At 37.8% G+C, this 27,549-nt stretch overlaps 1 protein-coding gene across 1 annotated transcript in view; it reads left to right on the top strand.

Moving 5' to 3' along the window:
- Positions 1 to 1,317: 1,317 nt before the first annotated feature.
- LOC112826432 (limbic system-associated membrane protein-like) overlaps positions 1,318 to 27,549 on the top strand; it is a 335,729-nt gene continuing 309,497 nt past the window's right edge. Inside the window, exon 1 of the mRNA XM_073898388.1 lies at positions 1,318 to 1,972. Within this exon, the coding sequence (XP_073754489.1) occupies positions 1,818 to 1,972 (155 nt within the window). The 5' untranslated portion in view covers positions 1,318 to 1,817. The remainder of the gene's footprint in view (positions 1,973 to 27,549) is intronic.

Below are 27,549 nucleotides of genomic sequence, written 5' to 3'. Positions count from 1 at the left end.
ACCTGTTGCCTCCAAACAGGAGCAATGGTTGCCTAAAGACAGGAGTAGGAAAGATAATTACAATTCGCTCTGCAGCATTCTGTACCACTGGATTTTTGCACCATGTCAATGCCTTAACTATTCAAATAAATAAACAAAATTTTAAAAGAAAAAAAAAAAAGAGGTCCTTGGCTGGTCCACCCCTATCTTTTATCCTCAGCATCCGTGGTGAGGGAGATATCTAATAGTGTGGGGCTGTCACATGAGTGACTAACAGTGTTAGGTCCTAGGGTCCTTCTCACTTGGGATTGACTCCTGGAGTAGAAGGAATGACTAAGGATGGTCACCTGTCTGCCATTCTCGGGAGTTCTCTACATAGCCTCAGTGTGGTCCTGTAAATGACAAGTTTTCTGATACACCAATCTCTTCCTTACATATGAACATTTTGAGAAACAAGTGCCAGTAGCAAGTTAGGTAGCAACAGCAACATGACATTTAGACAGTAATCCTCAGTACCATTCCTCACGTGTGGGACTGAGAGAGGGTTTCCTGGAGAGTGAGGTTGATTTAGGGATTGGGGATCAGCTGCTGAGGCTGGCCCTTGGAAAAGACAAACCAGGCATTCACACTCCAGACCACTCAATACCAGCATTGTCTCCAATCCATCTTTCATAAGGGGGGCTCCAAGAGGGGGAGGGGCTAAAGGAACGAGAGAAAAGAAACCTTTTTAAGCTTGTAAAAGAAAGTGCAGGGGAGAGGAAAGAATGAACAAGAGGTGAGTATGAAAAACCAGTGGCCAGGAATATTTAGTTTTGAAATCAACTTTGGCTCTTAATCTTAGCCTCCCCTGTCAAGTTTCTTCTCTGTTCTACATGCCCCATCCCATCTTTGGGCAAGCGGGGCCCCTCCACTCCCCATGCTTTCTGACCCTTCTCTGGTGCGCTCCCTTCATCTGTCCGGGCTTGCCTTCTCTCCTTCCCGGCTCCTTTTCCTTCTTTTTCCCCCCTTTCCCCCGTTCTTTCCCACACTCTTTCTCCTGTGCTTTTACAGCCCGAGCCCCTCTCCTTCTCCCCTTTCTCTTGCACAGTACATCCAAGCTCCATTCCGTCGTCTTAAGGAAATCAGCCAGGCCTCAGATGGAGCTGTTGTCCTGACAACCTAAAGGCGCATCAGGCTTTCACTGAGGCTGGCGGCTGCTGAAGGGGGCAGTTGTGCAAAGCGAGGGGCCAGGCCGGAGGGAGGGCGGAGGGGATGACGTGGAGGGGCTGTTGAAATCCGCGGGGGGCGGGGGAGGTGCGAGCGGAGGGGAGGGACTGGAGGGAGAAACAGGAAAGGGAGGGGGGAGAGGCTCTGGGCTGCTGCCGCGGCTGTGTGGGTTTCTTTACACTCCCTGGCAGGCTTGGGTGCCGGCTCCCTCGCCTGCCTGCCCGCCCGCCTGGGAAAGTGGGTTAGGGAGGGAAGGAGCTCAGCTCAGACACTGGCAAAGGAGCATCCAGCCACAGACAGACCAGAGAAGAACACCTTCCTTTTGCAGCTTTCTCTTTCATCTTTTCTAGAGGGTTTTATATTTGTACTCCCTCCTTTTAAATTGTGCTCCTTTGGCTACCCGCCCCCCCCCCCACCCCCCGGCTTGGGTTTTATGAGGGCTTTGTTAAGTCTTAGAGGGAAGAGAGACTGAGCCAGGGAAAGAGAGGCAAAGTGGAAAGGAGCACAAACTGGCAAAGCCCATTCTGCCTTGGCTGTTGATGAAAGCCCTGTGTTTGTAAAGCCCTCTCGGCGTGAGCAGCACGCACACACCCTCCAGAGTACACCCGGACCTGCACCTCGGCGTGGCCACCATGGTCGGCAGAGTTCAGCCCGATCGGAAACAGTTGCCGCTAGTCCTACTGAGATTGCTCTGCCTTCTCCCCACAGGACTGCCGGTTCGCAGCGTGGATTTTAACCGAGGCACGGACAACATCACCGTGAGGCAGGGGGACACAGCCATCCTCAGGTAGGGCTTTCGGGCAACTTTTCTGTTGTGCGGGAGAGGATGTGTGTGTTTGTGTGTGTGTGATCTTCAACTCCAGCTTCTGATACTGCAGGCTTGTGTGTGTGTGTGTGTGTGTGTGTGTGTGTGTGTGTGTGTGTGTGCCGTGCATGCACACGCGCCTTTTACTGAGTGGCCCAGGTATCTGCCAACAAATTTCAAGGGAATTCTGTTTCCCGTCAAGGACCAGCAATGTTGGTTAAATGTTGTTTGGATTCTTAGGACCTTGTTTCTCTTACCAAGAAAGCCTGACTTCACCTATGGTATTAGTGACATTTGGGCAGGATTCTTCCTTTGGTAATTTCAGATGCTTTGCACTTAAGAGTTTTGTTGGGGTTCTTTAAATGGGAAAGAAGAGTTGTTGAATTATGGCTCTCAGAGAGTGGTACACAGTACTGCATTCTCTATGCTGTGTGTGTGTGTGTGAGAGAGAGAGAGAGAGAGAGAGAAATATATGCGCATCAAGGCTCTCGCTCTGCCCCAGCAGTAGTTCGGACTGGAGACTTTCTGTAAGGATCATCTAATTGACATCGAGGGCAATAAATCAATCTTAGAACTTCGGTTGGTTACTGAGCCTTTTCTGGAAGGTGGATAGACATCAACACATGAAAGTAGAGAAGAAAAAAAAAAAAAGGAACTTGCCAAATTGCTGATATTTAAGAATAGGAGTATTAAGCACAAAGGTTAGGCAAGAATTAACCTGGTGTAAAATGGGTATTTCAAATTGATTATTGACCTTAAAGTCCTATCTCTGTGTGGCTCTGCCAAACTCTGAAATATAATTTGGGATTGGGAAATTTGGACAGGGAGAGTCCCAGTCCTTGGGAGTTTGACCCCTATAAGGGAGAGTGTGCTGGAGAAACTCAGAAGGAACCTAGCCGTAATTCTATTTCTAAAAAAGCTTCAAGCTTCTTTTCCTATGTTTCTCTTCTCTCTTCCCCTCCTCTACCCACTGCACATACCCCTCGTCTTTTTTTTTTTCTAGCTTTCTTAAATTTCTATCAGACACCCCCCCTCAAAAAAAAAGAATGAAGAAAAAATGTTTTCCTTGGAGATCCTTTAAAATCTCATTTTGTCCAAATAAAATGACCCAGTGTCAGTCTGTCCATACAGTTAATATTGCTTGTTGTGGCAATAAAAAACAGTAAACTATAGAAAGTAAACCTCTAATCTGTGTGCAAGGAGCTGATAGTGCATAAACCTTGGGGCATCAGGGAGCAGTTCTCTAGCAGAGCTGCCTACAGCAGCAAAGTTTTCTTTCCTTTCCTCAGAAATAAATTTGGTTGGCTGTCACAGTGTCCTGCTTTGGGATCTCTAGATTTTGTTAGAGAGGAATGTGTATGTGTTGTGTGTTGTGTTGTGTGTGTGTGTTGCTGCAGATTGTAAAAACTAAGAAAAACCTCCTTTCTTCATTTCTTGAATGATTATGAATCCCAAAGATCCTACTCTCCAAAGCAGATTTTCCCTACCAGCTTTCCAGCCCTGTAAACCTGCATGTGTGATTTATCCACATGGAGTAATAAGATTTATAGAGTAATTTATCTGTTTGCAAAGGGATTTGGAATGATGCAGAAAATGTTTTTTGCAAACACATAAGCATGCCATCTCAACTGCTAACATTCATACTCCCTAACATCATTAACCCTTTACTAGTGAAGCACTCTATATAAATTTATGCTATCCCCAAGAAGATTGTTTTTGCCGATTATGAGACTGAATATGGGGTAAGTGAATACCCTGAATGTGTGAGATTTTATTTAAATGCCCATGAACTTTGTAAGTCAGCATCACCCGTATCTTAAGCTACAGTTATTAAAGAGTTAGGTAAACATTTAAATGTTAATTCAGAAGAAAAGGATATTCTTGTATTCTCAGATAGCATATGCATAAAAGTTTATGTCTATGAGAGGTATCTTACTACATAAATACCTACATATGATATCAATGTGCTTCCATGTATCTCTGGCTTAAAACAAATGGAGTTTTTAAGCATTACACTTTAGTAGACATTACGGTGTGGAAATGGAGGGAGTGAGAAATAAGAGTAAATATAGAAGCAGTTATTCACTGGGAAAGAGAAGATAGACAAACAGAGCTTGTGGCGAAGTCACCTGTGAGAGTCTGTTGCTTTTCCAGACCTCACCTAATGTGCCCTCTTTTTTTTTAAATTTCCTTTGCCTTGGACAAGGCTTTTATTTCTGGGTTGATGGAGCTCTATCAGAAGTAACTATGGAGAGAGTTCCCTTTGTTTTCTTAGCTGACCTTCTTCTCAATCACTTTAACTGAGCCCAGTAAGCTTTGTGGGTCAGTTTCCCGGTAAAGAATGGTTTTCTTGCTTTCTGTTTACAAGTCTAGCCTGGGAAATACTTGCTTCTACTTTATTTGTGACATTTTGCTGGGAGCATGAGCTTCCAGGGGAGGAGAGGAAGGAGAACTTGATTCATTGGAAGCCACAGTAGATGTTTGGCACTGAGAAAGTGAAATGGCAAGGAGAAAAAAAAAATTCTCTCAGTGAATCTGTGGCCCTGAATAATCTGAAATGGCAAAAGGAGACAAGGAAGGTTTTATAATTCTGGTGGTCCAGGGACAGGAGTTTGGCTGACTATCCCCAAAACATTTACCTTTACTGCCTTACTCCCATGAAAAGAAAAAGTGTATTTTTGGGGAACTGGTGCTCATTTTTGTATAATTATGATAGGAGATGAATACTAGTCTTGGGGTCTTACTTTGTAATTTCTATCTTTTGGGGGAAAAAACAACAAAAGACTATAGAATGAAGGTGACAGAACAGGATGGAAAGAGAAGTACTCTCATGTATACCAACCTCACCCTGTTATTTCCCAGACAAGAATCTAGATCTTCAGAGCTTCTTTATGAGATCCTTTAAGAGCTAAAGGAAACCACACACCATCTTCTATCTTAGGGCATAGAGTCAAAGTATGATCCAGAGACCAGTGGCAGCAGCTGCACATGGGTTTCTTCCTAGACACTGAACCAGAATCCTCATTTATATTTGTAAGCACAGTAAAGTGTAAGACATACCCACAGGACTTGACTTACGGGAGTGCCTCAGGTGTTTTTCTGAACAGAGCCCACCTGTCTCACTGCCACCCCCAACAGGTGCAGGAATTCATCAATTACTAGACACGTTTCTAGCACTGGTTTTTCTAACTTTCTGCGCTTGCACACAGGCTCCCAAAGAGATTCACCTCCTGATTCATCTTAGCAGGTTAAAATCATGTGGCTTTCTTGATAAGTCAAAGGAAAAATGGAAATCGACAGTGTTCTAATCTAGGCTTTAAATTTTCATTTTTAACAGTCCCACTGACTATATTTTTAACATCAGTAGCATATGTCTAGAAAGATAATTATAAAATAATTGATCCTAATGTATCTGTTCAAAAGGTAACTTTGTAAAAATGATATATATACGCATATTTTTACGTGTTGTGTAAGTGCATATATGATAAAATGCAGAGGTTTCATACTATTGTGGATTTAAATATTTTAAATTTGAGGTATTGAAATTTTATCTGTTTCACAGTTCTGACCTTTTTGATGTTTGGAAGATACTATAATACTTTCTATGGTGATAGCATTTTTCCCGTTTAATATGTGAATGTACTTAATAAGAGTTAGGTATAAGAAAATAAGTATCTAAGTTCAATATAGCTAAGTTTTTAATTTTGCAAAATTCTGGATCTTTATTCCCATATTTTTACACTAGGGGAAAAAGAGGAAACAACCAAAAAATATGATTATTTGACAGTGCAGTGTGAGAAGTTTGTGCAAATTTCAAGGGAAAAAGGGCTTCTCTTCTATAAGGCATCTGGAACGCCTACATTTACAAAGAGAGTGTCAACACTCAAACATATTTCTGACACAATATGTGATTTTCCTACCACTTGTAATTCACTATTTGAAAACAAACTTTGTGGGCATGGGTCTTTGGGGAAAGTTTGTGACAATTATGAAGGTTTCTTTCTCTGTGGCTAAATCACGAATCAACATTTATTGGTTATTACTGATACTTTAAGGACCGTTGATTTCACATTGAATCCTTTATCAAATACCTTTGGTAAATGATAGAGTATAGCACACTATATTTTGTCTAGGAATATGGCATATTAGGTACACTTGCTAACATTGATGCACCTGTGAATTGTAGCATTTGTTGTTATTTATGGACAGAGGAACGCAGCAGCCAAGTCTCGTGACAGATGCAAATTGTGATCATTTTTGTTTTAATAAATATGAAACACATAAATATGTAAACACCCCCCCACACACATATTAGGGTGGTTTTTCCATTCTATGTCATCTGACTTTGAACTTTGAATGAATTATTTGTAGAATTGTGGAGTGGACAACCAAAGGTGACTGACTTATCCACTTAAGTAGTTGGATGAGGGCTAAACGTTTGTGTTTCTTGAAGCTCATTCTACATAATAGCAAACTCAGGCGAAAAGAGGATTAGTGCTTATTTTGCTTCGGTCTTTGAGAGCTCCAGGTACAAATGTCTGTAACTGATGTCATAAGAAGTTACCTAACTATGTGCTGGTAACCCTTGCTGTCATCGCTTGCTTGGACCTTAGAGAGCCCTTTTCTTCAGGCTATTACTTATGGCTTACAGCCGTTTGCCCTGTTTTCGGAATGTCCTGCTTGTTAGTTTGTATGACTCAGTAGACCTGGGCTCTAATTTTGGTTCCATCCTTGTATGCTACATGACTCTGAACTTGAATATTTGAGCTTCGGTTTCATTTATAAAATGCTGAAACTGCCTTTTTTAGTTACTGTAGTTACTGTACAGAGTTGTTTTAAGAAGCTCAGAAGAGATAAAGTTCAACTGTGAACTGCCTCATAAGTATAAGAATATTAGTCATTTTCCAACCACATTCAACCGGTTGTTCGGACTTTAGGGAGCTCTTTTGCTTAGACCAGTGTTTCTCAGACTTGAATGTGTATCAGAAGGTGTACCAGGTGTGCTTGTTATCACACAGATTGCTTGGCTGTGTACCCAGTATGCCACAGATTCTACCTACAGAGTTTCTGATTCAGTAAGTCTCTGGTAGGGTCTGAGGTTCGCATTTCTAACAAGTTCTTGACGGTGCTAATGCCACAAGACTGGGCCACACTTTGAGAACCACTGACTCTTGCTATTACAAGTGTGTTCTGCAGATGACTACTTTAGGTATCACACAGTTGCTTTTTGAAATCCAAAATCTCAGGGTCTATCCCAGACCTAACAGATCAGAATCTGCATTTTAACAAGATCCCCAAGTGATTCACAAGCACCTTAAAGTTGGAGAAGTGCTGCTTGAGACGGTTCACAACCATGGCTGTACAAGTCAACTGGAGACCTTTCAAAAAATACCTAAGCCACATATTTTCTACTTCCGGAAATTCTTATTTAATTAGTTTTGGTAGGGCCTGGCATAGATTTTTTTTTTAATGATTCTGATATGTATATAGAGTTGAGAACCACTGCTTTATCAGTTGAGGTATCTCTTTTACAAAACACCTTTGGGGCAGTGCTTAATGGCTATGTAGTAAAAAAGTCATTCATGTCATATGGCTTGGGAAATATGTCAACAGCAGAGATGTACAGACTGAATTGGGAGAGGAGAATGAGGTCTATTTCTTTACCACACGATCCCATAACTACAATGTCATAGAAAATGGAGTGCCTTTATTTTAAAGTGGATTCAATTTACATAGTATCTATTGAAATAGCATTAAAACTTGGTTTTTGAAAGATTATTGTCTTGTGTTCTCACTTTCATTTATATTAGGCAAGACACAAAACAGTTCTACTATGTTTTTTCAGTGCTATCTCTAAGAGAGAAAAGAGATAATATTTGGGTAAGGAAGATGTCTTCAGTGATAACTTATTCAAACAGGCTTAATTGTGTGTGCTTATGTTGCCATGTACACAAATATGTGATTTACAATATGATAGTTATCTGTTTGTGGACTTAAGCTCAGTTTTACATGGTGATCAATCTTTAGCTGAAACTTAGGATCAAGTCTTTGTGTCATAGGTAAAGACTCTCAAGGATGTAGTAAGTTCAGAATGCTTAACAAGTACTCAGAAGACCTAGATCTAAGTAGCTTGAAATAGTTTGATCTATTAAATGAGAATAACTGACACTTCCTTGGCTTACTACACAAACTCTTTTTATGATGATCAAATGACCTACTATGTATTAGAGTGTTTTATAAACTATTTTTATGATGATCAAATGATCTACTATGTATTAGAGTGTTCTATAAACTATAAAATTGCATAAAATATAAGCTCTTAATAAGATCACTGTCGTTATATTCATAGTAGGAAATAACCTTTAGAACAGTAGGAAATTGGATAAAATGAGCTTTTTGTTTTTATATCTGTGGTCAGGATGGCCATCTGCTCCATGTTTGTATCATTTTTTCCCCCTTTAAAGTCGTTTAAAGTTACATGTATCTTAGAATATTAGTTGAGTTTCTTATCAGGAGTACAGGGCGAGTGAGCACTTTTTTGCAGTCACTTATAATCAAAACATAACCTCAAGTTAATGAGTGATTAACCTTCACAAAATCAAACACTTTCCTTCAGATTTTGTTTATTACTATAGGATAAACCTGTGGCAATCTAGACTAGGAACGGCCTTGGAGATTAGGCAATCCACCATCTCATTTCTTTTATTTATTATTTATTTATTTATTTTTATGTATTTATTCACTGAGAGAGACAGAGACAGAGACAGAGACAGAGTGTGCAAGCGAGGTGGGGGGCAGGAGGAGAGGAATAAGGCAAGCAGACTCCCCAGTGAGAGCATCACCTGAGATGAGTACCCCCCAAGCACCCCCACCATCTCATTTTAAAGTGATGTAACTGGAGAGGCGCCTGGGTGGCTCAGTGTCTGCCCTCAGCTCAGGTCATGATCCCAGGGTGCTGGGATCGATACCCGCATCGGGCTCCCTGCTCGGCAAGGATTCTGCTTCTCCGTCTCGCTCTGCCCCTCCCCCCAGCTTATGCGCGCGCGTGCGCTCGCTCTCTCTCTCTCTCTCTCTCTCTCAAATAAAAAAGAATAATAAATTGATATAACTGAGAAGAGAAAAATTTAGTTGGTTGTCTAAACATGTGTGATTAGAACTAGAATTCATGTCTCCTATTTCTCATTCAGAGATTTTTATTCCACAGTAGCGGTGAAGTTATCTTCCTGGTTTTCATGCTATCTCATGATATGCTATTTAAAATTACGCCAAAAGTGTCTTTCCCTTTCTTCTCTGCTTTCTCTCCTCCCCTTTCTATCTTTCCCCTCCCTTCTACTTGTCTCCTCTCCTGTCTCTTCCTTTTTCTATGCTTCTCTCCCCTCTCTCTCTCTCTCATCTCTCCTCCTTTCCCCTCTTCCTCCTTTCCTCTTTTCTCTCTCTCATCCCTGAAAATCAAAGCTAAGCTTTCCTATGAATGATCTTCCAGCTAGTGCTGGTCAAGGAGGAAGTTTTCAGTAAATACTTTACTGTTTACATGTCCACTATCATCTCTCTTGACCACATAGGCTTTCTTTCTTCACTTGCAGCTTCCATCTTATCATATTTGCAAAGCCAGTCTTGTACTTTGCAGAATCTATATAACATTTTTTTAAGTTTTGTTTTGTTTTATTTTCCTTTTTGTTTCTGATACTCTGCCTGTTACTCAGATTTCTTATTTGAATTCTTACTCTTTACCCCGGTATTTGACTTGGGTTCCTCAGCCCTACTACCTCCTTATTGTTACTTATGACTTTCTACCTGGTTAAGTCTCCTATTACTTGTCCCTCTTAGAGATCCTGATGAGGATGACTGCACAGTGAGATCATGGTCCAAGGCTCTGCTTTCAGTTTGTAGGCTATCCTTTACACAACTTCAAGGGGTGCTCTACCCATTGTAGTCACCTTTACACAACTTTAAGGGGTGCTCTACCCATTGTAGTCATTGTAGATTACACTTAAAATTCTTTGAGGAAGGTAGAATTTATTTTCTAATTTGTACAGAATTTATTTTGGGCTAACAGTGGGGCTGACGGTGGTCACTGGGAGGAACTGGACATAGATACAGACCAGTTTCCTGGGATGGTGGAGGCACTGGATGCTAAGTTCTACTACAAATGCCTAGGGGGTTTCTTGTGTGTCATGTAGAATAAGGTTTCATGAAGCTTTTTTAGCAGGTGAGCCAAGGGAGGTCCAACATGTTACACCAAAAAAAGGACAAAGCACAGTAAGGGGAAAATAACAGGTTAGCAACACAGAGTGAGCCCTACAGGTAGGCAGGCAGGTGTCACAGTGAGGTATGTCAGCTCGTATAGAGACTTAGCCACAAGGCAGAGGCTCAGAGCAGAGCAAAGTCCACGGGATAAGGGCTGGCTTACGCACGACGGAGCCCTCGGTAATAAGGGACTTACACCCCAGAATTACTACCAAGATAGCTAACTTGGTCAAGGATACAAATGAAGTTCTGTATCAAAGCTGTTGTAACCAAGGGGTAACACAAAGATAAATCTCAGAGCACTGAACTCCATCTTTTTAAACTTGTTCAGGATCATAAAACCTGGTCTAATGAGGTGGGGAAAAGATAGAGATAGAGGTCTGAAATGAGGTAAGAATTAACACTACTTGCTTCTCCCTGACTTAGGCAACTTTGCTAGATTACATCTTTATTCTGTTTAATCCCTTTCAGACCCCAGGTAGTTGGCAGAATCATGGATCTGACCTCGCCTGACTATTCTAGGCCTATTGTTTTCCAGTATCAATCTGTAAATATCACCAGCTCCTTCAAAGTCTTCTCATTATCTACAACATAAAGTCAGAGGTCCTTAGCTTGGGTAACTCTCATGCCCTGCTACCTCATTGCATCTACTAATTCAGAACCACTTACATTCTCTGTTCATGAGCATGTGAATGCATGTACACACACACTTATGTCTCTTACCTTTGTTCATGAAACTCTCTCTACCTAGAACCTTCTCTCCCCCCACCACTCCACTCTTTCCAACCGTATTTCTTTGCTAGGTTACCTCCTTGCTGCTTCCAGGCTCAAGGCTAGTTTTGGTGATATCTCATTCAGGAATCTTCTCTTATTCTCCCAAACTGGGCTAAGTACTCTATTATTGGTGATAGCCTCTCTGCATATCTGTTTTTTTCTCTCCTAGCTTTATTGAGGTACAATTGATAAATAAAATTTTATATATTTAAGCTGTACAGTGTGATGATTTTATACACACACACCCGTTATAAATGATTAGTACAATCAAGTTAACTAACACATCTATCACTTCCCTTAGCTACCTTTCTTTGTGTGTGATAAGAACACCCACTCTCTTGCAAATTACAACACAGCATTATGAACCATTGTCACCATGATGTACATTAGATCTCCAGAATGTATTCATCTTATAACTCAAAGTCTACCCTTTGGCCAGTATCTCCCCATTTTCACCACCTTCCAGTCCATGGCAACCACCATTCTATTCTCTGTTTTTATGACTTAGACCTTTTTTAGATTCCATATATAATTGAGATTGTACAGTATTTGCTTTTATCTACCTTTTTTTCATTTAGCATAATACCCCCCAGGTTTACCCATGCTGTTGCAAATGGCAAGATTTAAAATATTTTTATAGCTAAATAACATTCCATTGTGTGTGTGTGTGTGTGTGTGTGTGTGTGTAGACAGAGATGGATAGATATAAATGATGTAGATATAGATACATCTCATGTTTTCTTTTTCCATTCATTCATCTATGAATGCTTGGGTTATTTCCATATTCTGGCTATTGTGAATAATGCTGTAGTGAACATGGGAGTACAGATACTTCTTTAGGACACTGATTTCCTTCAGATATATGCCTAGAAGTGGGATTGCTGGGTATATGCATACCTCAGCTTAGCATTTACTCACTTTAAAGGCATTCTTTTCTTGCCTCAAATGTACTATCAGTCCTTCAAAGACAGATGTCTCATCTACTTTAATTTTCCATCCAGGAACTTAGCTTAGTACCTGTAGGTGCTCAGATAAACATTTATTCACTGAATTAAACAGAGAGAGGTAGTCATACTGTAAATCAAGCAGATCAGAAATTGGTTCATGGAAGAAGAAATAAGTTTGAAGGAGACAGGGATGAAGCAGGATATGTTAGTGATACAACCAGTCACTACTAGGGAAATTATAAATGTGTGGTTGAGGAAGGTTAAGTAGTAAAATCAGAGATGGGTTATTTTCTGATCATTGGTTAGGAGGGTAAGGGGCTTGGCTAGAAACACTCGCAACATTTCCCATTGCAGCTATTCTTTTTAAGCACAGCTTTCTAGAGCATGAGAAAGGCCGAGGAGCATTTTAGGGGAACCCAAAACTTTATTCACAGGTGCCCAGATAAAGTGTGCTCCATTCACTGATGGATGAGCTTTTGACAAAACTAGGAGTCACTCAGTGCTCCTGAAGTGAGTCATGTCCAATGTCCATGAAGAGCTCAGAATCTCAGGTAGTTTTAGAAAAGGAATATACCTTCTGATAACTGTTGAGGCTTTCTCCCTCTAGAGGTGGCTGTGAACTTTCAGAGACTAAGTTGAGGATTTGGGAGTTACTTATGGTTGGCAGGATTGTTGTGCAACAGGTATATTCACCTCATCTGTTCTACTTTCTTGTGAAAGTAGTAAGTGCAAAGACAAAGTACAGATCACTTGCACTCATCTGACTCAAAGTAATTATTCATACTGAACAATGATGCCTACTTGGGTTTGCAGTGTTCAGCTCTTTACTCACTCCTGGTGAAATTCAAACTTGAATGTACAGTGGACTTTTTTTTTTTTTAGATTTTATTTACCTATTTGAGAGAGAGACACAGGTAGTGACAGAGATAGAGAGAGAGAGCACAAGCGGGGAGGAGAGGGAGAAGCAGGCTCCCGCTGAGCAGGGAGCTGGATGTGGGGCTCAATCCCAGGACCCTGGGATCACGACCTGAGCCGAAGGCAGACGCTTACCTGAATGAGCCACCCAGGCGCCCCTACAGTGGACTTAATAATCCCAAATTCTCTCTGTATGTTTTGCCATAATGCACAAAGGCATTATTTATATGAGGTCAGAGAAAAAGACTATAACTGAGGAAAATGAAACCCAGCTTCTCATACAATAATGCATTACTATTTATTCCATTATAATTTTTTTTGGCGATGCATTTCTGTATTTTGAAGTTATCAAAAGTTAATAATATCTTTTCTAAAATAGTGCTTTAGTCATGCTACTATTTGCCACACTTCTCTGCTAGGAACAATATAGACAAAACTGAGTCATGCAGTTCAGCACCAAGTCATGCATAGCCAAATGTATACATGTGAAAATATTGATTGGGAAAATTACTTGGTTTCCTAATTTCTAATTTTTGTGCTTTTTCAGTCACACTTCACTCTAGCACACCTATATCAGACCTGTTTGTTTTATGGGGTTTGAGTCACATATGGTTGCCAATTTTTAGCTGATCTTTGTCTTGAGATAACTAAGATTGTTGTCATCTTATGCATGTTCATGATGTAATTATAAGAGCATATCTTAAGATCAGCATTTTTTATTGCAGAATCATTAACTTAGCAGATGGATTTTTCTTTGACTTTCTGACCTTTATTCTATCTTTTTAAATGCATTTTAAAAATATTTATTTATTATGGGGGGAGAGAGAGGGTGTGTGAGCAAGGGGAGGGGCAAAGAGAGAGGGAGAGAGAGAATCTCAAGCAGACTCCCTGCTGAGCACGGAGCCCAACTTGTGGCTTGATCTAATTAACCTGAGATCATGACCTGAGCCAAAATCAAGAGTTGGATGTTCAATCCACTGAGCCACCCAGGAGTCCCTCTTCTATCTTTTGTTACTCTAATATAATGAGCTAATTATATCTAAAATCATCAGCACCTCAAGGAACTGCCTAAAGTCTATAGATCAGATAACCTCTAGATTGAACACCAAGGGATTTAGGCTTTAGTTCTGCAAAACCTTAACTGTAAAAAGTTAGGAATTAGCTTTTATTGTTTTAACTCCAAATGGATATAATTCCTACTTACCTCTTAAAGATGTTGGTCTGATCTGACATTAAGTTTTTTAATATGATTGAGTTCATTAGAAGACGTGTGTGATGTCGTAAGTGGGATGGTGATATGCTCAAATAAAAAAAAATAAACTGCATTATCTTATAAATGTCATGGCATAGGAAATTTAAAAATATTTTTGCATTAATGCCTTAATATTTGTATAAAAACAAAACAATTTAAAATCTAGTTCTTCTAAAAATAAAAGTATGTATTTATATAGAATGTGTTATGATGTGTAAACAAATTATGTCATAAATGTACTTAATTAAATTGTATGGATTTTTTGAACACAGATTTAAAAAACATTTAGTTTCTTTTGCTTATAATAATAATAATATATAAAAAGCAAAAGCATACATGTGTTTTTTATATGTACAATAAATTTACATACATACAATATGAATCTGAATATTATTGTTAACTTGGGTCATAGTATACTTTAATAGGAATCTAATTTAATTTGATGCACCAATGTGGAGAAGTTTATTGCAGAAAACTAAATTTTCCAGGTTATCAAGTATATTAACAGGTACAATATATAAGAAGCATCATATGATGTCTTTTTAAATTTGTTTTAATATGTTTTATTTTTTAATTAGTCATTTTGCATGTGCCAAAATTATTTTGTAAGAGAAGTCAGACTTAATGTTTCTTTTTTTTCCCAGACTTAATGTTTCTTATTTCATTGTATCTTGGTTAACATACATATTAGTCCCTAAGTAGTAACATAAGATCAGATAACATTTCTTTTATTTGGATTATAGGATAAACACTAATGATATATTAGCTAAGTGAGAAATAACTTAAAAAAATGTGAAGTCAATTCTTCATATTTCTGATCTCAATTCTAGACTAAATTTCCATTTTCTTTCATTCTAAGTCACCAAGAGATCTTGTGATCTGTTAACAAGCATGCTTGCTGAAATAGACTGGCCACTGAAGGAGAAGAATAAGAATTTAAATTAAATTTCAACTTGTTTATCAAGTAAAATTACCATAATTATGCTTTTATACCCTTTTCAATATTAAAGATTCAAGGCAAGTGAAGAAATGATTAGAATAATAGAAATAAATTCGGGTGTAAGACTCAGATGCATTATATCCAGAGCAATAAAACAACTCAGTAGTATGATTATAGACATACTATTGCTAACATTTGAAACCCTGTAGAAAACAGAAACCATTTCACAATATTGGTGACATATAATATTGTCCTAGTTAAAAGGGGGAAATGATATTAAATCAATAACAACGATAAAAGCCTAAATACTAGAGCATTTTAAAAAGGAAGCAGTGACCACTAGAGGCCAATACGGGTTCCTAGGGAACAAACTGTTATGTATCTCTTCTATGGTAAATAGATTTCTTTAAAACAAACAAAATTCTGGGCTGGTAGATCAGGGAAATGTCATTTACTCTGAGTATCTGTATTTTGACAAGTTTCTCCTGATAGACATATAAACAGATTATTGGTCTATAATGAGCTAGATTTTTTTCAGTTAATTGGATAATCATGCCAAAGAAATACTGATTGACAGTGGTGAAGGATTCTCTCTGTCTGTCTTTGGCCATGTTCAATACTTGGATAAAAACATGGGAAGCAAACTTGCTGCCACGTGTATAACACAAAAATAAGAGGATAGCTTTGTGTGATACTATGTGTATGGCACAAAGATAAAAGGATTCTCTTTTTTGACAGAATTATAAGGTAAAAATGGATGAAAGCTTACAGAGAGGTAAATTATCACTCTCTATATAAAAGAATGTTATTCATATGTATGTGTGTTTATATCACACTTCATCTCCCCACCCCCCCAAAAATAAAGAAGGATAAAAAAGGAAAGAATTTAGGATAGTTTATAATTTAAATAGAACATAATTTAAATAAGTAAATCAGGCTGAATTCTTTTATAAATGATCTTTCAAATAGTTTTATGGCATGGTGGAAATAACACAGCTTTTAAGCCAGGAGACTAAGCTCCAAGTATTCCTCTACCAATCCCCAGCTTTGTAAACAAGGTCAAAAAAGGGCAAATTATCCCTGCTGGTTCTCAGGTCCTCTATTTATAAAATGAAAACGATAATAATACTTACCCTCTTACCTCAGAAGGCTAGTATAAGAATGAAATAAGAAGGACCTGTAAAATTAAGATCTGTAATTATATATCTATAACTATATCATCTATATCTGTATCTGGGTGTGGGTATATTTATTTTATAAATGTCCCTTGCTATTCTGCCAAGTGGAATAGTTTCCTTGCAGAGGCCAGGTAACCACAATTAAGAAATGTTATTTAATAAGGACCAAAACCCAAAAACCTTTATGTAAGTAGAAGGTTGAAACAGATGATTTCTCATCTACTACCACTAATGTTCTCTCATTCTCTGATATTCTGTGTTTCTACTCTAATTTATTTTGTATGTGTTTATTTATTTATTTTATTTTCCTGGCATCCATTATAACTTTGATTGCTTATGAAGAATTTCATTCAGAAATATATTATCTAATCATTTTTCAGTGGGTTTTAATATTCATACCTCTACTACTTTCTTCCCACTGGAGAATTTGCAAACATGTTAAGAGAGAGGGATTGTGTTTCATTAAAATGGAAGATCTATTTAGGTCTTTCATCTTTCTATGTAGATCAATATTAAGACAAATCTAGTTTTAGAAAGATACTTTTATATTCATGCAGTTTCATAGAGATAGGTAAGATTGATTAGGTCAAGTGGGGGCCTCATTTCTTACACTGTTCAGTATGGCTCAAATTGTTACTTTGTTTACTCTCCCAATGAGTAAAACATGATACTGTCTCCAAATTCATGCTTCCTGTTGGTTCTCTTTCTACTCTAAGGACTGAAATATCCTAGGCCTTGAACCCTCCAGTCCTGGCTCCCTCTGAGCCCTGACAGGATTAAGTATCCCCAGCTATTTGATGTAAGAACTTTCTCTCTGCTGACTCCCTCAGTATCATCAGAGGTCATCTCCAGTAAAATGGGAGCGGAGTAGCAGTGTCCATGGGCTTTACCTGTGGGTAAATCTGCTATTCCTAAATTGCTTTGTATCACTCCCTTACTTTTTGTATCACCTACCTGTCCCATAAATAATGAAGCAAAAGAACTTGAATGATTTGCTGTGCTTACAATTTAGATAATCTCTGCTGCCACTAAATATGAGGTCAAGTAATGAATGGCATCCCTCAATATATCTAGGTAAATCATATTTCCCAATCTTGCTGAACCCAGTCTCTTTCACCAACTTCAGCATTTTTGCTTTATTTTTTGTATGCATGTTTCCTTATTTTATTTTTTATAAAATGACTTTAATTTACCTGAAAGTTCAACTGTTAAAATTTGTAAACAGCAATTATCAGAATATTAAACCAGTCTCTTTCCTGTTGAGTTGACAGGTTCTTAGCCATTAACTTCATCATTACCTTAGCCGTATTCATAACAAAAGAATCATTGATGCACAGCTTTGCCTATGGAACTGGGTGACTTTTAAATACATAATGTAGCATTTTGGGTAATAGTTTTGAAAGAGCTCAGAAAGTTCAGACAATCAAAAGTGAGGATTTGAAGGGAGAAATGAAAAGACAGAGACAGGTTAGGGCCAAGCAGATTAGGAAAGGACCAGATGTCAGCATGTCAGTAAAACACGCATAGCTCCATTCCAAAGTGGGTTATCTGTGTGTAAAGCTGAAAATATTCCCACGAATGTCAGTTCCCCAATGGAAAATTGGTGGATACTAAAATAAAAATAGAACTTGTTAAAACATAATGACAAGGAATCCTAAGAATTATCTACCAAAGTCCTAAATATGTCAGAGTTAATTCCTTGTGGATAATGTCTCAGTTTCATTCAATATTAGTCCCAAGAGAAAAGGGTTAGGCAATCAGTTCCCAATCCTAGTCTCTTGGGCAACTACAGAATTTTTGCAAAGTTTCCAAACTTCCATACGAACCTTAAGCATTATCAGTAGACATTATATATCTCACATGTAAATAAATTATTACTTTTCAAACCTAGAGGAGGTAAGGATAGTTTCAATTAAAATATTGATTGGAAATGGAAATGAGAAGGCTGGCAGAATGATAGAGAAAGAGGGAGAGTCCTAAGTAAACAAGGTAAAGTATTACTGGAAATACAGATATGGGGAGGCTAGGAACAAATATGAAAGGATATGTGGAATTAATAGATTTTCAAACTAAGATTAATTTGGTTGGTTAAACTGAGTTTGAGGGGCTGTGAGGTATTCAGGTGAAGTTGCTCATTGACAAGTGAATCTGAGAACTCTGGTGTTGAGAAAAAGAACTGCGTGACTGAGGATCATGGAATATTTCCCTATCAGGGGATAGTTTTAGCTATAGTTTAGATGAAATTGCTAAGGGAAAGAATGTAACATGGGTAGTTAGTATGCATAGCCCTGTGCTGGACATTCTATGGGGATTAAATAAATGTCCAACAGAAGTAGATTTACAGTGAAGCTTAAGCTTTGGGGCTCTTCACTTGCATGGACCAGCTATTCCAAAGCTTTGTCCCTAATTTTTAATTTACAATTTTGTATTTTTTTTAAAAGAAAGACTCCACACTGTATAAATTTCAGGATCCACAAAAATCTGGATCCATACTTGTTCTAGTTCCTCAGGGACTTATACAAATGAAAAATTAAGTGACAATGAAAGCAATATATTCCTAATGATGGTTCAGATGGCTTTTCAAAAACTGCTGTGGGCTGATGCTGTACTGTGGACATTTTTAATGAAAGAGCTGAGTCTTAAGGGTTGTGGTGAAACTTGAATGGGGGTAGAGAGAAAAAGTAGAAAGCCAGGCATTTCAGTAAAGAAGTGAGGGTATAATACATAGAGTAACCCAATCTCAGATTGTGTGCTACCAGTAAAACACCAGGAGATCTTTGTCTCAAACTTCTTGGCACACCTCTTCACCTTGAGGCAGATTAGTAATTATAATTACACCCCACCATACTGTAGACTACTTTGGCTCATCATTCTTTACCACGAAATACAGCCTCACTCTGCTGTTGATGGCTCTACGTTGCTTCAAAGTTAGGAAATATGTTGATAATGGTTCCAGGGTTCAGGACAAAGAGAGACACTGGACAGTCACAGAAGATATATAGTCCTATTTCAGATTTGATTTCCCAATTGTGCCACAGTGCTATTACGGTTTATTTATTTATATTATTATTGATATTATTATAATTTTGCTTTCATTTTTCTTTATACTTAGTAATTTTAATGAACTGTCACTGAGTAATGAAACTCCTTTATTCCCACTGCTATCACTCTATTCCAAACCCTTATCAGTGCATGACTGACTTCAGTCTTTCCATGTATTCAGTACTTTATGCTAGGCACTGGACTGAGTACTGGCAATGAGCAGTGAGTAATATGGAGATCATAGTCTAAACTTCTAGATTTTCACCACTGTTTAGATTCTTCTGCAAACATAGCTTCTCATCAGTTCCTTTCCTTGCTTAATAAACTATAATTGGCCTCCAGTCTGGGTCTCATCAGGCTCAATTTCTAAGAACCATCAGGCCTTAATATGTCTCTCTGTAATATCCATCCTCTCTTTTTGTCAGGAATATTTCCTGATACCCCATACCCACATTTTTTTAAATATTAATGTTTTATCTTCCTTCAGAATATATGGTTCATTTTTTCCTCCTCCATTTACCTAGATTCTATTCAATATAATTCCTTCCTCCTGTGAGAAACCATTAATTATTCCAACTTCAATTTATTTTTTTTAAGATTTTATTTTTTTATTTGACAGAAAGAGAGACCATGAGTGGGGTGGGGAGGGGCAGAGGGAGAGGGAGAAGCAGACTCCCCTCTGAACAGGGAGCCTGATGCAATGCAGGGCTAGATCCCAGGATCCTGGGATCATGACCTGAGCCAAAGGTAGACACTTAACTGACTGAACCACCCAGATGCACCAATTATTCCATCCTCAATTTATTATTTTTCCTTATTTGTTTATTTATTTTTTTATTTTTGGACTTCTAGGGAATACCAAACAATTTAGTGCTTAAGTATTTGCAAATGGTTTCATTCATTTTAGCTTTGTGTCCTCAACAAGGATGCAAACTCCCTAAATTACAGAATCAAGGAAGGTTGGAGACCACAGAATACCTTGGTCTGGGTAACTCTCCATCAATACTTGTACTGATACACTTACTCAAGTATATCATACTATCTGCATTTTAAAGAGGAAGAAAAAAAACTCTAGGGAAAAAAAATGACTTCACTATGGTCAAACAACTAGTTATTAACAGATCCTAGTCTACATCACTACTGTTTTCATGAAACCTTGTTTTCTCTGCTGCACATTTTGCCTAGAACAGGGCTGGACAAATGGCAGGTGCTCAATAATTTCTTTTAATGGTAGGCACAGAGTGAAGTGTGTTTGTTGCTATGTTCTATTCTATGGATCATATATGGCCAGAGGTATGGAGTGACAATAGGACATTTGTTTTTCCTTTGTCAGAATTAAATATGGGGTGATGAAATCTTTAGGGGTAGTGAAAATACCAAAGGTGAACAATTCTTTTGAAATTATTTTCATGCTGATTTTGTGTGATAATCACATTCCCAGAGTGGATGACTTGGCAAAAGCTTTATGACTTAGACATCTAGTATTGCCACCAGATCTAAATGCCCAGCCCCCTCACAGTAGGCAATGCATTTGGCTTGGCAAACTCCCCTCTTTTTTTTTTTTTTTCATTAGTGAAGTTGGCCTCTTGGGGATGGTATTTTTAAGAGTAGTGCAAATACTGCCTTTCCTATCAATAAAGCTGTGATTTACAATATTTAATTTAGTTGAAGGGCAAGAAAAATGGAATTCTGCATATAGGAGAAATGAAATAATAATAGCATATTATAATACTCCCCAAAGTTTTCTTAATATGTAGAGTATTAACCTGGCACCCAGCCTTATTTGCTGCATACAGAGCTCCATCCATCAGAAGAATGGAAAGCCTGGCTTTCCAAGACTCTTATTAAAGCATTTGACTTACTAGGTTCTATAGATTTTATTGGGTAAATAACATGATATTTAATCCACAATATCTCCTCTATCATCTTTTGTAAGACTGAGTCTCTGTATAAAACTTAGAGATATTCCTTATAATTTCTGCCCTGTAGTTATCTGAGTTCTACCTTTTATCCACATACCACTATACTGTGTATTATCCTATGACCTTCACTTGGTTATAAAACATTCAGCTTTCATTAGTAAGAGCTTTCTCTGATTCCCCCCGCCCCCAATTGCCCATTGGAGAAGGTAGGGCTATGGAAAATTAGTAGTGTTTTTTCACTAGCTTAGAAATGCTGGAATGAAATTTAAATCTTTCCCCAATGAACTATAAACTGCTCTCTCTTGCTCAGCCTCAAAACTTGAGTGTGATTTAATGTTTATTCAGCACCAACAATATACAGGCACTTCAAAAAAGCATTCTGTTTATCTAGCACTCTAAAGTTCTAAAGACATGTCACATACTTTGCCTAATTAGTACTCACCAGACCCTAGTGAAGAAGGAAAGGAGGACGTGCCCATTATCCCCACCACATACACTGAAAATAAAGCTCAGACTTTTCAGCAAGATAATTGAAGTCAGTGGCCACAGGACATGAATGGAACACAGTTCCCTGGTTCATTTTGAACTAACCCATAAATTATATTACTTATTTTTCTCCACTTTCCCTTTTTAAATCTCCTGTTTCCACCACCTGTTTTAGAATCAAGTTCATTCTTATCTTAAATTTGTAAGAAAACAGATATTTTTATCTTGCTATATTCTTCTCCCCTTTGTGAGGTGTTATCAATCCGTTCCCTTTTCCCTCTCTTCTTTCGCTTATGATTGCATTTAAACTCATTATTGTAAGAGACATCACCAGAGGGATAGATGGTGAAGACATTAAGATGTTCTCTCTCTCCCTCTCTCTCCTCTTGTTCCTGGTGCTGTGTTCAGTGCAGGCTCTCTGTTCTCATTGAGGCTGCAGTTTCCTTGCTGAATCACTGCTTTGTATTCAGCCAGGGACCATGGAGTATTCCCAGTGTATTTATTTTCTGTTCCTGAGCTGAATGCTGGGTGCTTCTTTGTCCTGATGCCTTCTGCGAAGGAGTTTAGGAGGTGGGGGGTGGCGGGGAAACAAGGAGGAGGGGTGAGAATGCCAATAAAGCTCTCTCTATCCCCCAGAGGGATGTGTGCAAATGTCTTTAACGTTGCTTCACTCAATGTTCTCCTCTCTGCTGCCCTTGCCCTTAATTGGATCTAGACCCTGGAGAAAATCACTTTGTTAATAGGATGGTTAAAGAAAAAGAGAGGTGAAGTTGGCTGTGCTCAGTTCTGGCAACTTGTCCTCTCTGGGAATGAGTCTCAGCTGCCTAATCTCGGGAAGGGGTTCTGCTTTCTTGACCATGAGGAAATAAAATTTACCTTCTGTTGCATTTTTTTCCCTCTCAAAATGGATTATTTTCTGTGTCTCCTAGAAATACATAAAACTAATTTGCTTAGAAAATATGAGTCATCCATTCCTGCAGGCATTTATGTATATATCCATGTATTTATTTATTCATATATTTGACAAATGGCTGCTAAACATTTTTTGTGTGTGTGCCTGCTACTGTTCTGAGAATAAAGTGGTAAATGAGAGAAATAAAGTACCTGCCCTCATGGGGCTTACATTCCATTGAGAAAGAAAATAAACAAGTATTCCAACACATACATAATAGTTATAGCTTGTGATAGTGCTATACTTGGAAATCAAAACGATGTAATAATAGAAACTATGAAGAGGGTACTTTGGAAAAAGTTTCCAGATACAGCCCCTCTGAAGAGGTGATATTGAAGCTGAGACATAACAGCGTTTACATAAGCGTATCAGCACTGATATTTATTTATAGCAGTCTTAATGAGGTATAACTTACATATCATAAAATTTATGTTCAGTTCAATGATTATTAGTAAATGTACAGAGTTGTGCAACTATTACCATAATCCAGTTTTAGAAGATTTTCATAATCCCCAAATGATTCATTAAGCCCATTTTAGTCAACCCCCTTCCCACCCCAGACACTGGTCACTCACCAATCTGTCTCTGTATATTTGCTTTTCCTTAACATTTTATATAAATCGAATTATGCAATATGTGTGTGGTCTTTTACATCTGTCTTCTCTCACTTAGCATGTTTTTGAAGGTTCATCCATACTGTAGCATGAAGCATAGTTTTTTTTTTTTTTCCTTTTTTTTAGAGAGAGAGAGAGAGAGAGACAGAAAAAGAGAGATAGAGGATGGAGAGACAGAGAGAAGGTTGGGGGAGGGGCACAGGGGGAGAGAGAATCTTAAGCAGGCTCCATGCTGGGCATAGAGCATGATATGGGGCTCAATCTCACAACCCTGAGATCATGACCTGAGTCAAAATTTAGAGCCAGATGCTTAACCAACTGAGCCACACGGGTGCCCCAGGGTTTTGTTTTTGTTTTTTTTTTCATTTTATGAAAGAATACTATTCTATTATATGAATATGTCGTATTATATTTAATCACTCACCAGTTGATGGACACTTTGGTGCTATTATGGACAATGTCACAATGAACACTTGTCATAGCATACATTCTCATTTATTTTCTGTAGATACCTAGGATTGCAAATGCTAGATTGTATGGCAAATTTATATTTAACTTTTAAGAAGTCACCACATTGTTTTTCAGTATACCTACACCATTTTACATTCTCATCAGTGATGTATGAAGACGGCTTGCTTCTCCATATCCTTGCCAACTTTTACTGATGTTTTCCTTTTGGTATAGCCATTGAAGTGGATGTGTGTATTGGTATTTTACTGTGGTTTTAATTTGCACTTACTTAATACCTAGTGTTCAATATCTTTTCCAGTGCCTGTTAATTACTTGCCTATCTTTTTTGATAATATGTAATTCATATATTTTGCCCATTTTTAGTTGGTGTGTTCATCTTATTGAATTGTAATAAATTTTAAATTTATTCTATATATAATTCCTTTATCAGATATATAAATTTACAAATATTTTCTTAGACTCAGTGGCTCATCTTTTTATTTTATTTTGAAGTACAAAAGTTTTTCATTTTGATAAAGCCAATTTATCAGGTTTTTCTCTCGTGATTTGTGCTTTTGGTATCAGACCTAAGAACTTTTTGTTTAGCCCAAAGTTACAAAGATTAATTCAAGTATTTTTCTTAAATTTTTTATAGTTTTAGCTCTTCCATCTGAGTCTCTGATTCACTTTCCATTCCTTTCTGTGTATGGTGTGAGGTAGATTCTAAATCCATTTTTTTCAATCTGCATATCCAGTTGGTTCAGAATCATTTGTTGAAAAGACTATCTTATCCCTGTAGATTTGATTTGGCACCTTTGCCAATATATTTATTTTTAAATGCTCTATTTCCAAAGAGAATAGTGCCCCATGAAGCTGAAATCTCTTGTTTTGTCCCTAGATCAGTCATTGCCATATGATGGCTGAAATGTATAGTACTCCCTCTCTGTTACTGCCTAGTTTTCTAAAAGATATACAAGAAATGGTCCTTACATTAAGTACCTACTGTATTAGGCACAGTGAGATATGAGTTCTTTCTCTCTCTTTTTTTTTTTTTGCTTTCAAAATTTTTTGATGTGTATGCCTTAACATACATATCAATAAGAGTAGGTACAGTGTCACTTTTAAATATTATAAAGAGCAAAATGAAGCAGTGGGAATTTTTAAGTCAAAAGAAGCTGACATATGAAAGTCTTCTTAGGGGCGCCTGGGTGGCTCAGTCATTAAGCATCTGCCTTTGGCTCAGGTCATGATCCCAGGGTCCTGGGATCGAGCCCCACAATGGGCTCCCTTCTCCGTGGGAAGCCTGCTTCTCCCTCTACCACTCCCCCTGCTTGTGTTCCCTCTCTCGCTGTGTCTCTCTCTGTCAAATAAATAAATAAAATCTTAAAAAAAAAAAGAAAGTCATCTTAATGAAAGACACTATGAAAAATATATGATGGGTTGTTTAGTTGTGTATCCATAATGTTGGCTATAAGTTTCTAAGTAGCCAATACAGGTAAGAGAATACCAAGAATTATATCCATCGCTATGTTAAACAATAATTAAGTTACCCTGCGTTTTCTGATTCACAGTCTCTATTTTTGCCTTTTTGTTGTTTGTCTACACCCTATTAATTTACACCCCTGCATTTCCACCAGTCTGCCCTGCTCCTGTTGATGCCCATTTTGCGTCATTTAAAGATTACTCTTTTATCCCCAAATAATTGTCTTTGAAATCTTGCTTGTCTTCATTCTCCGAATTTTGTCCCACTTTGCCCCACTTTACTCCTTTTCTATTTTTTTCTAGAACCATTTTCTTGACTTAAACTCTAGCACACCAATTTTCTAGAAAAGAAATTGAAATTATTCTAAAACCAGTATTTCTTAAAATCTCATTAACCAACTCCCTAAACTTTCCAGAAACAAAAGAAATTATCTAATTGCTATAAATTCCAAATACAAGCAGTAAATGATTTGTTGAATAAGAATTTAGGGAATTTAAAAAGAGAGAAGTCACTCTTAATGGGCATGGTCAAGGAAAGCTTTGAATATATATGGCAAATGAAGATCCTTGAAGGATGTTAAGATTAAGTTTGTACAGATGTGGGAGGAATAGAAAAATAGACAACTCCAGACAGTATAGTTTCATTTGTTTATTCATACATCCATTCATTCATCATCGGGTATAATGCTAGAGAAAAAGAAAGCATTGGGTGCTTTTGGAGAATATGTATGAGTCATCTACACGGAGTAGGAGAGAAGGAGAAACACATCTAGAAAGAAGACATCGATACTGACTGTTTAACATTCATGTAAGAGTTAATCTATAATGGTTAGAAGGAAGAAGAACATATGTTTCAGGATGAGGAAATAACATGTGCAAAGGTAGAGACATTTAGAGGTGTATGGAGAATTCAGGGACTTGAGAGTGGGTTGGTATGGTTGAAGCATAGTATGCATGTGAGCATGAGCAATTGAGATCCAACTGGGGAAGCTCAAGGTGATTTTAGGAAAATAGTGGATCTTTACTGGGCAAATATGAAGATTACAAAGAGAATCAAAATAGAAATATCTGAAAATTTAGAATGGATCAGTTATGAGTAACCTTAAATACCAGGTTTAGGAGTCTGAATTTAATTTTTTATTTTTATTTGTGTATTTTTTTTCAGGCAAAGGGATATGATTTGGTAACTCACATTGCTATAGTTGTGGCCTATGAGATAGTTTGGAGGTGAGGAAAGGCTAGCAACAGGAGCATCATCTAGAAGCTTATTGCAAAGCATGTGTTTGATGTTGAAGAGATAAGTGACAGTGGTGAGAAGGAACTGAAATAAATGAAAAATATGAACAAATATCTTGAAAAAATGATCAACAAGCATTTGTGGACTTACATGTCAAGGATGAGTGAGCAGTCAAAAATGTCAATGAAGTTTCAAGCTTGCAAATAATAAAAAATTAAGGAATGGGAGCATTTTTGGTGAGGAAAACTGATGAATTGGGTTGTTAGATCTGCTGATTTTTGAGATAGCATTAAAATATCTGAAACTTTTCTGCTAGCCAACTAAGATAAATGACTAAATCTCATGAGTGACATCAGTGCTGAAGATTGGATTAGGAAGTTTTACAGGATAGTGGAAAAAAGAGTAATAGTTTAAAATAAACATAAATGGCATAAAAATTTGTCAATTGTGGTTGTACAGGAAAATGACCATGTGAAAGTCCAGGTACCAGTGAGAGGGAGTGAAAAAGAATAAATGCATATTAATGAAACAAATGCCCTAAAGATGGTACAACTTTTAAAGATTGCATCAGTGATATATCAAGGGAGTTTAGGTTATTAAAGTAACTGTGATTAGACTTAACCCTGTCACTTCTGTCTCTGCAATGTACAGAAGTGCCATTGAGCCTTGAAGCTGTGACTTCTCCAACAGGAAATCCATGAGGTCCACAGGACTTGGGTCCTGGTACTTAGAGACAAAAAGCAAAACTTTTTTTCCTTTTTCTTTTCTTTTCTTTTTTTTCTCTCTCTTTTTTCTTTTTTTTTTTTTTACTAATGGAATCTCAAAGAAATACAAAAAAGTTGTGTTGACTTCTTGTTATCATTTATCATAATCAGGACTGACAAGTGAAAGAGTTTCATTCCCTTAAAGCAACAGGGAACTAATCCAGTTCATTAAACAAAACACACACACACACACACACACACACACACACACACACACACAACCAACAAAAAAACAAAACCAGAAAGACCAGGACATAAGCCAAACTCTCTTTCCCTTCCTTTCTCAATCCCTTGTCTTATTTCTGATTTGTTTCCTGTCAGCATTTTCTCCACAGATCGATTCCTCTTCAGCTAGTC

The sequence above is a fragment of the Callorhinus ursinus genome, unplaced genomic scaffold (assembly GCF_003265705.2).
Source record: "Callorhinus ursinus isolate GAN/ISIS: 27379988/994484 unplaced genomic scaffold, GSC_fseal_2.0 scaffold1, whole genome shotgun sequence".
Lineage (NCBI taxonomy): Eukaryota > Metazoa > Chordata > Mammalia > Carnivora > Otariidae > Callorhinus > Callorhinus ursinus.
The sequence above is the reverse complement of the archived record's forward strand: the minus strand, read 5'-3'. Positions and strand labels throughout refer to the sequence as shown.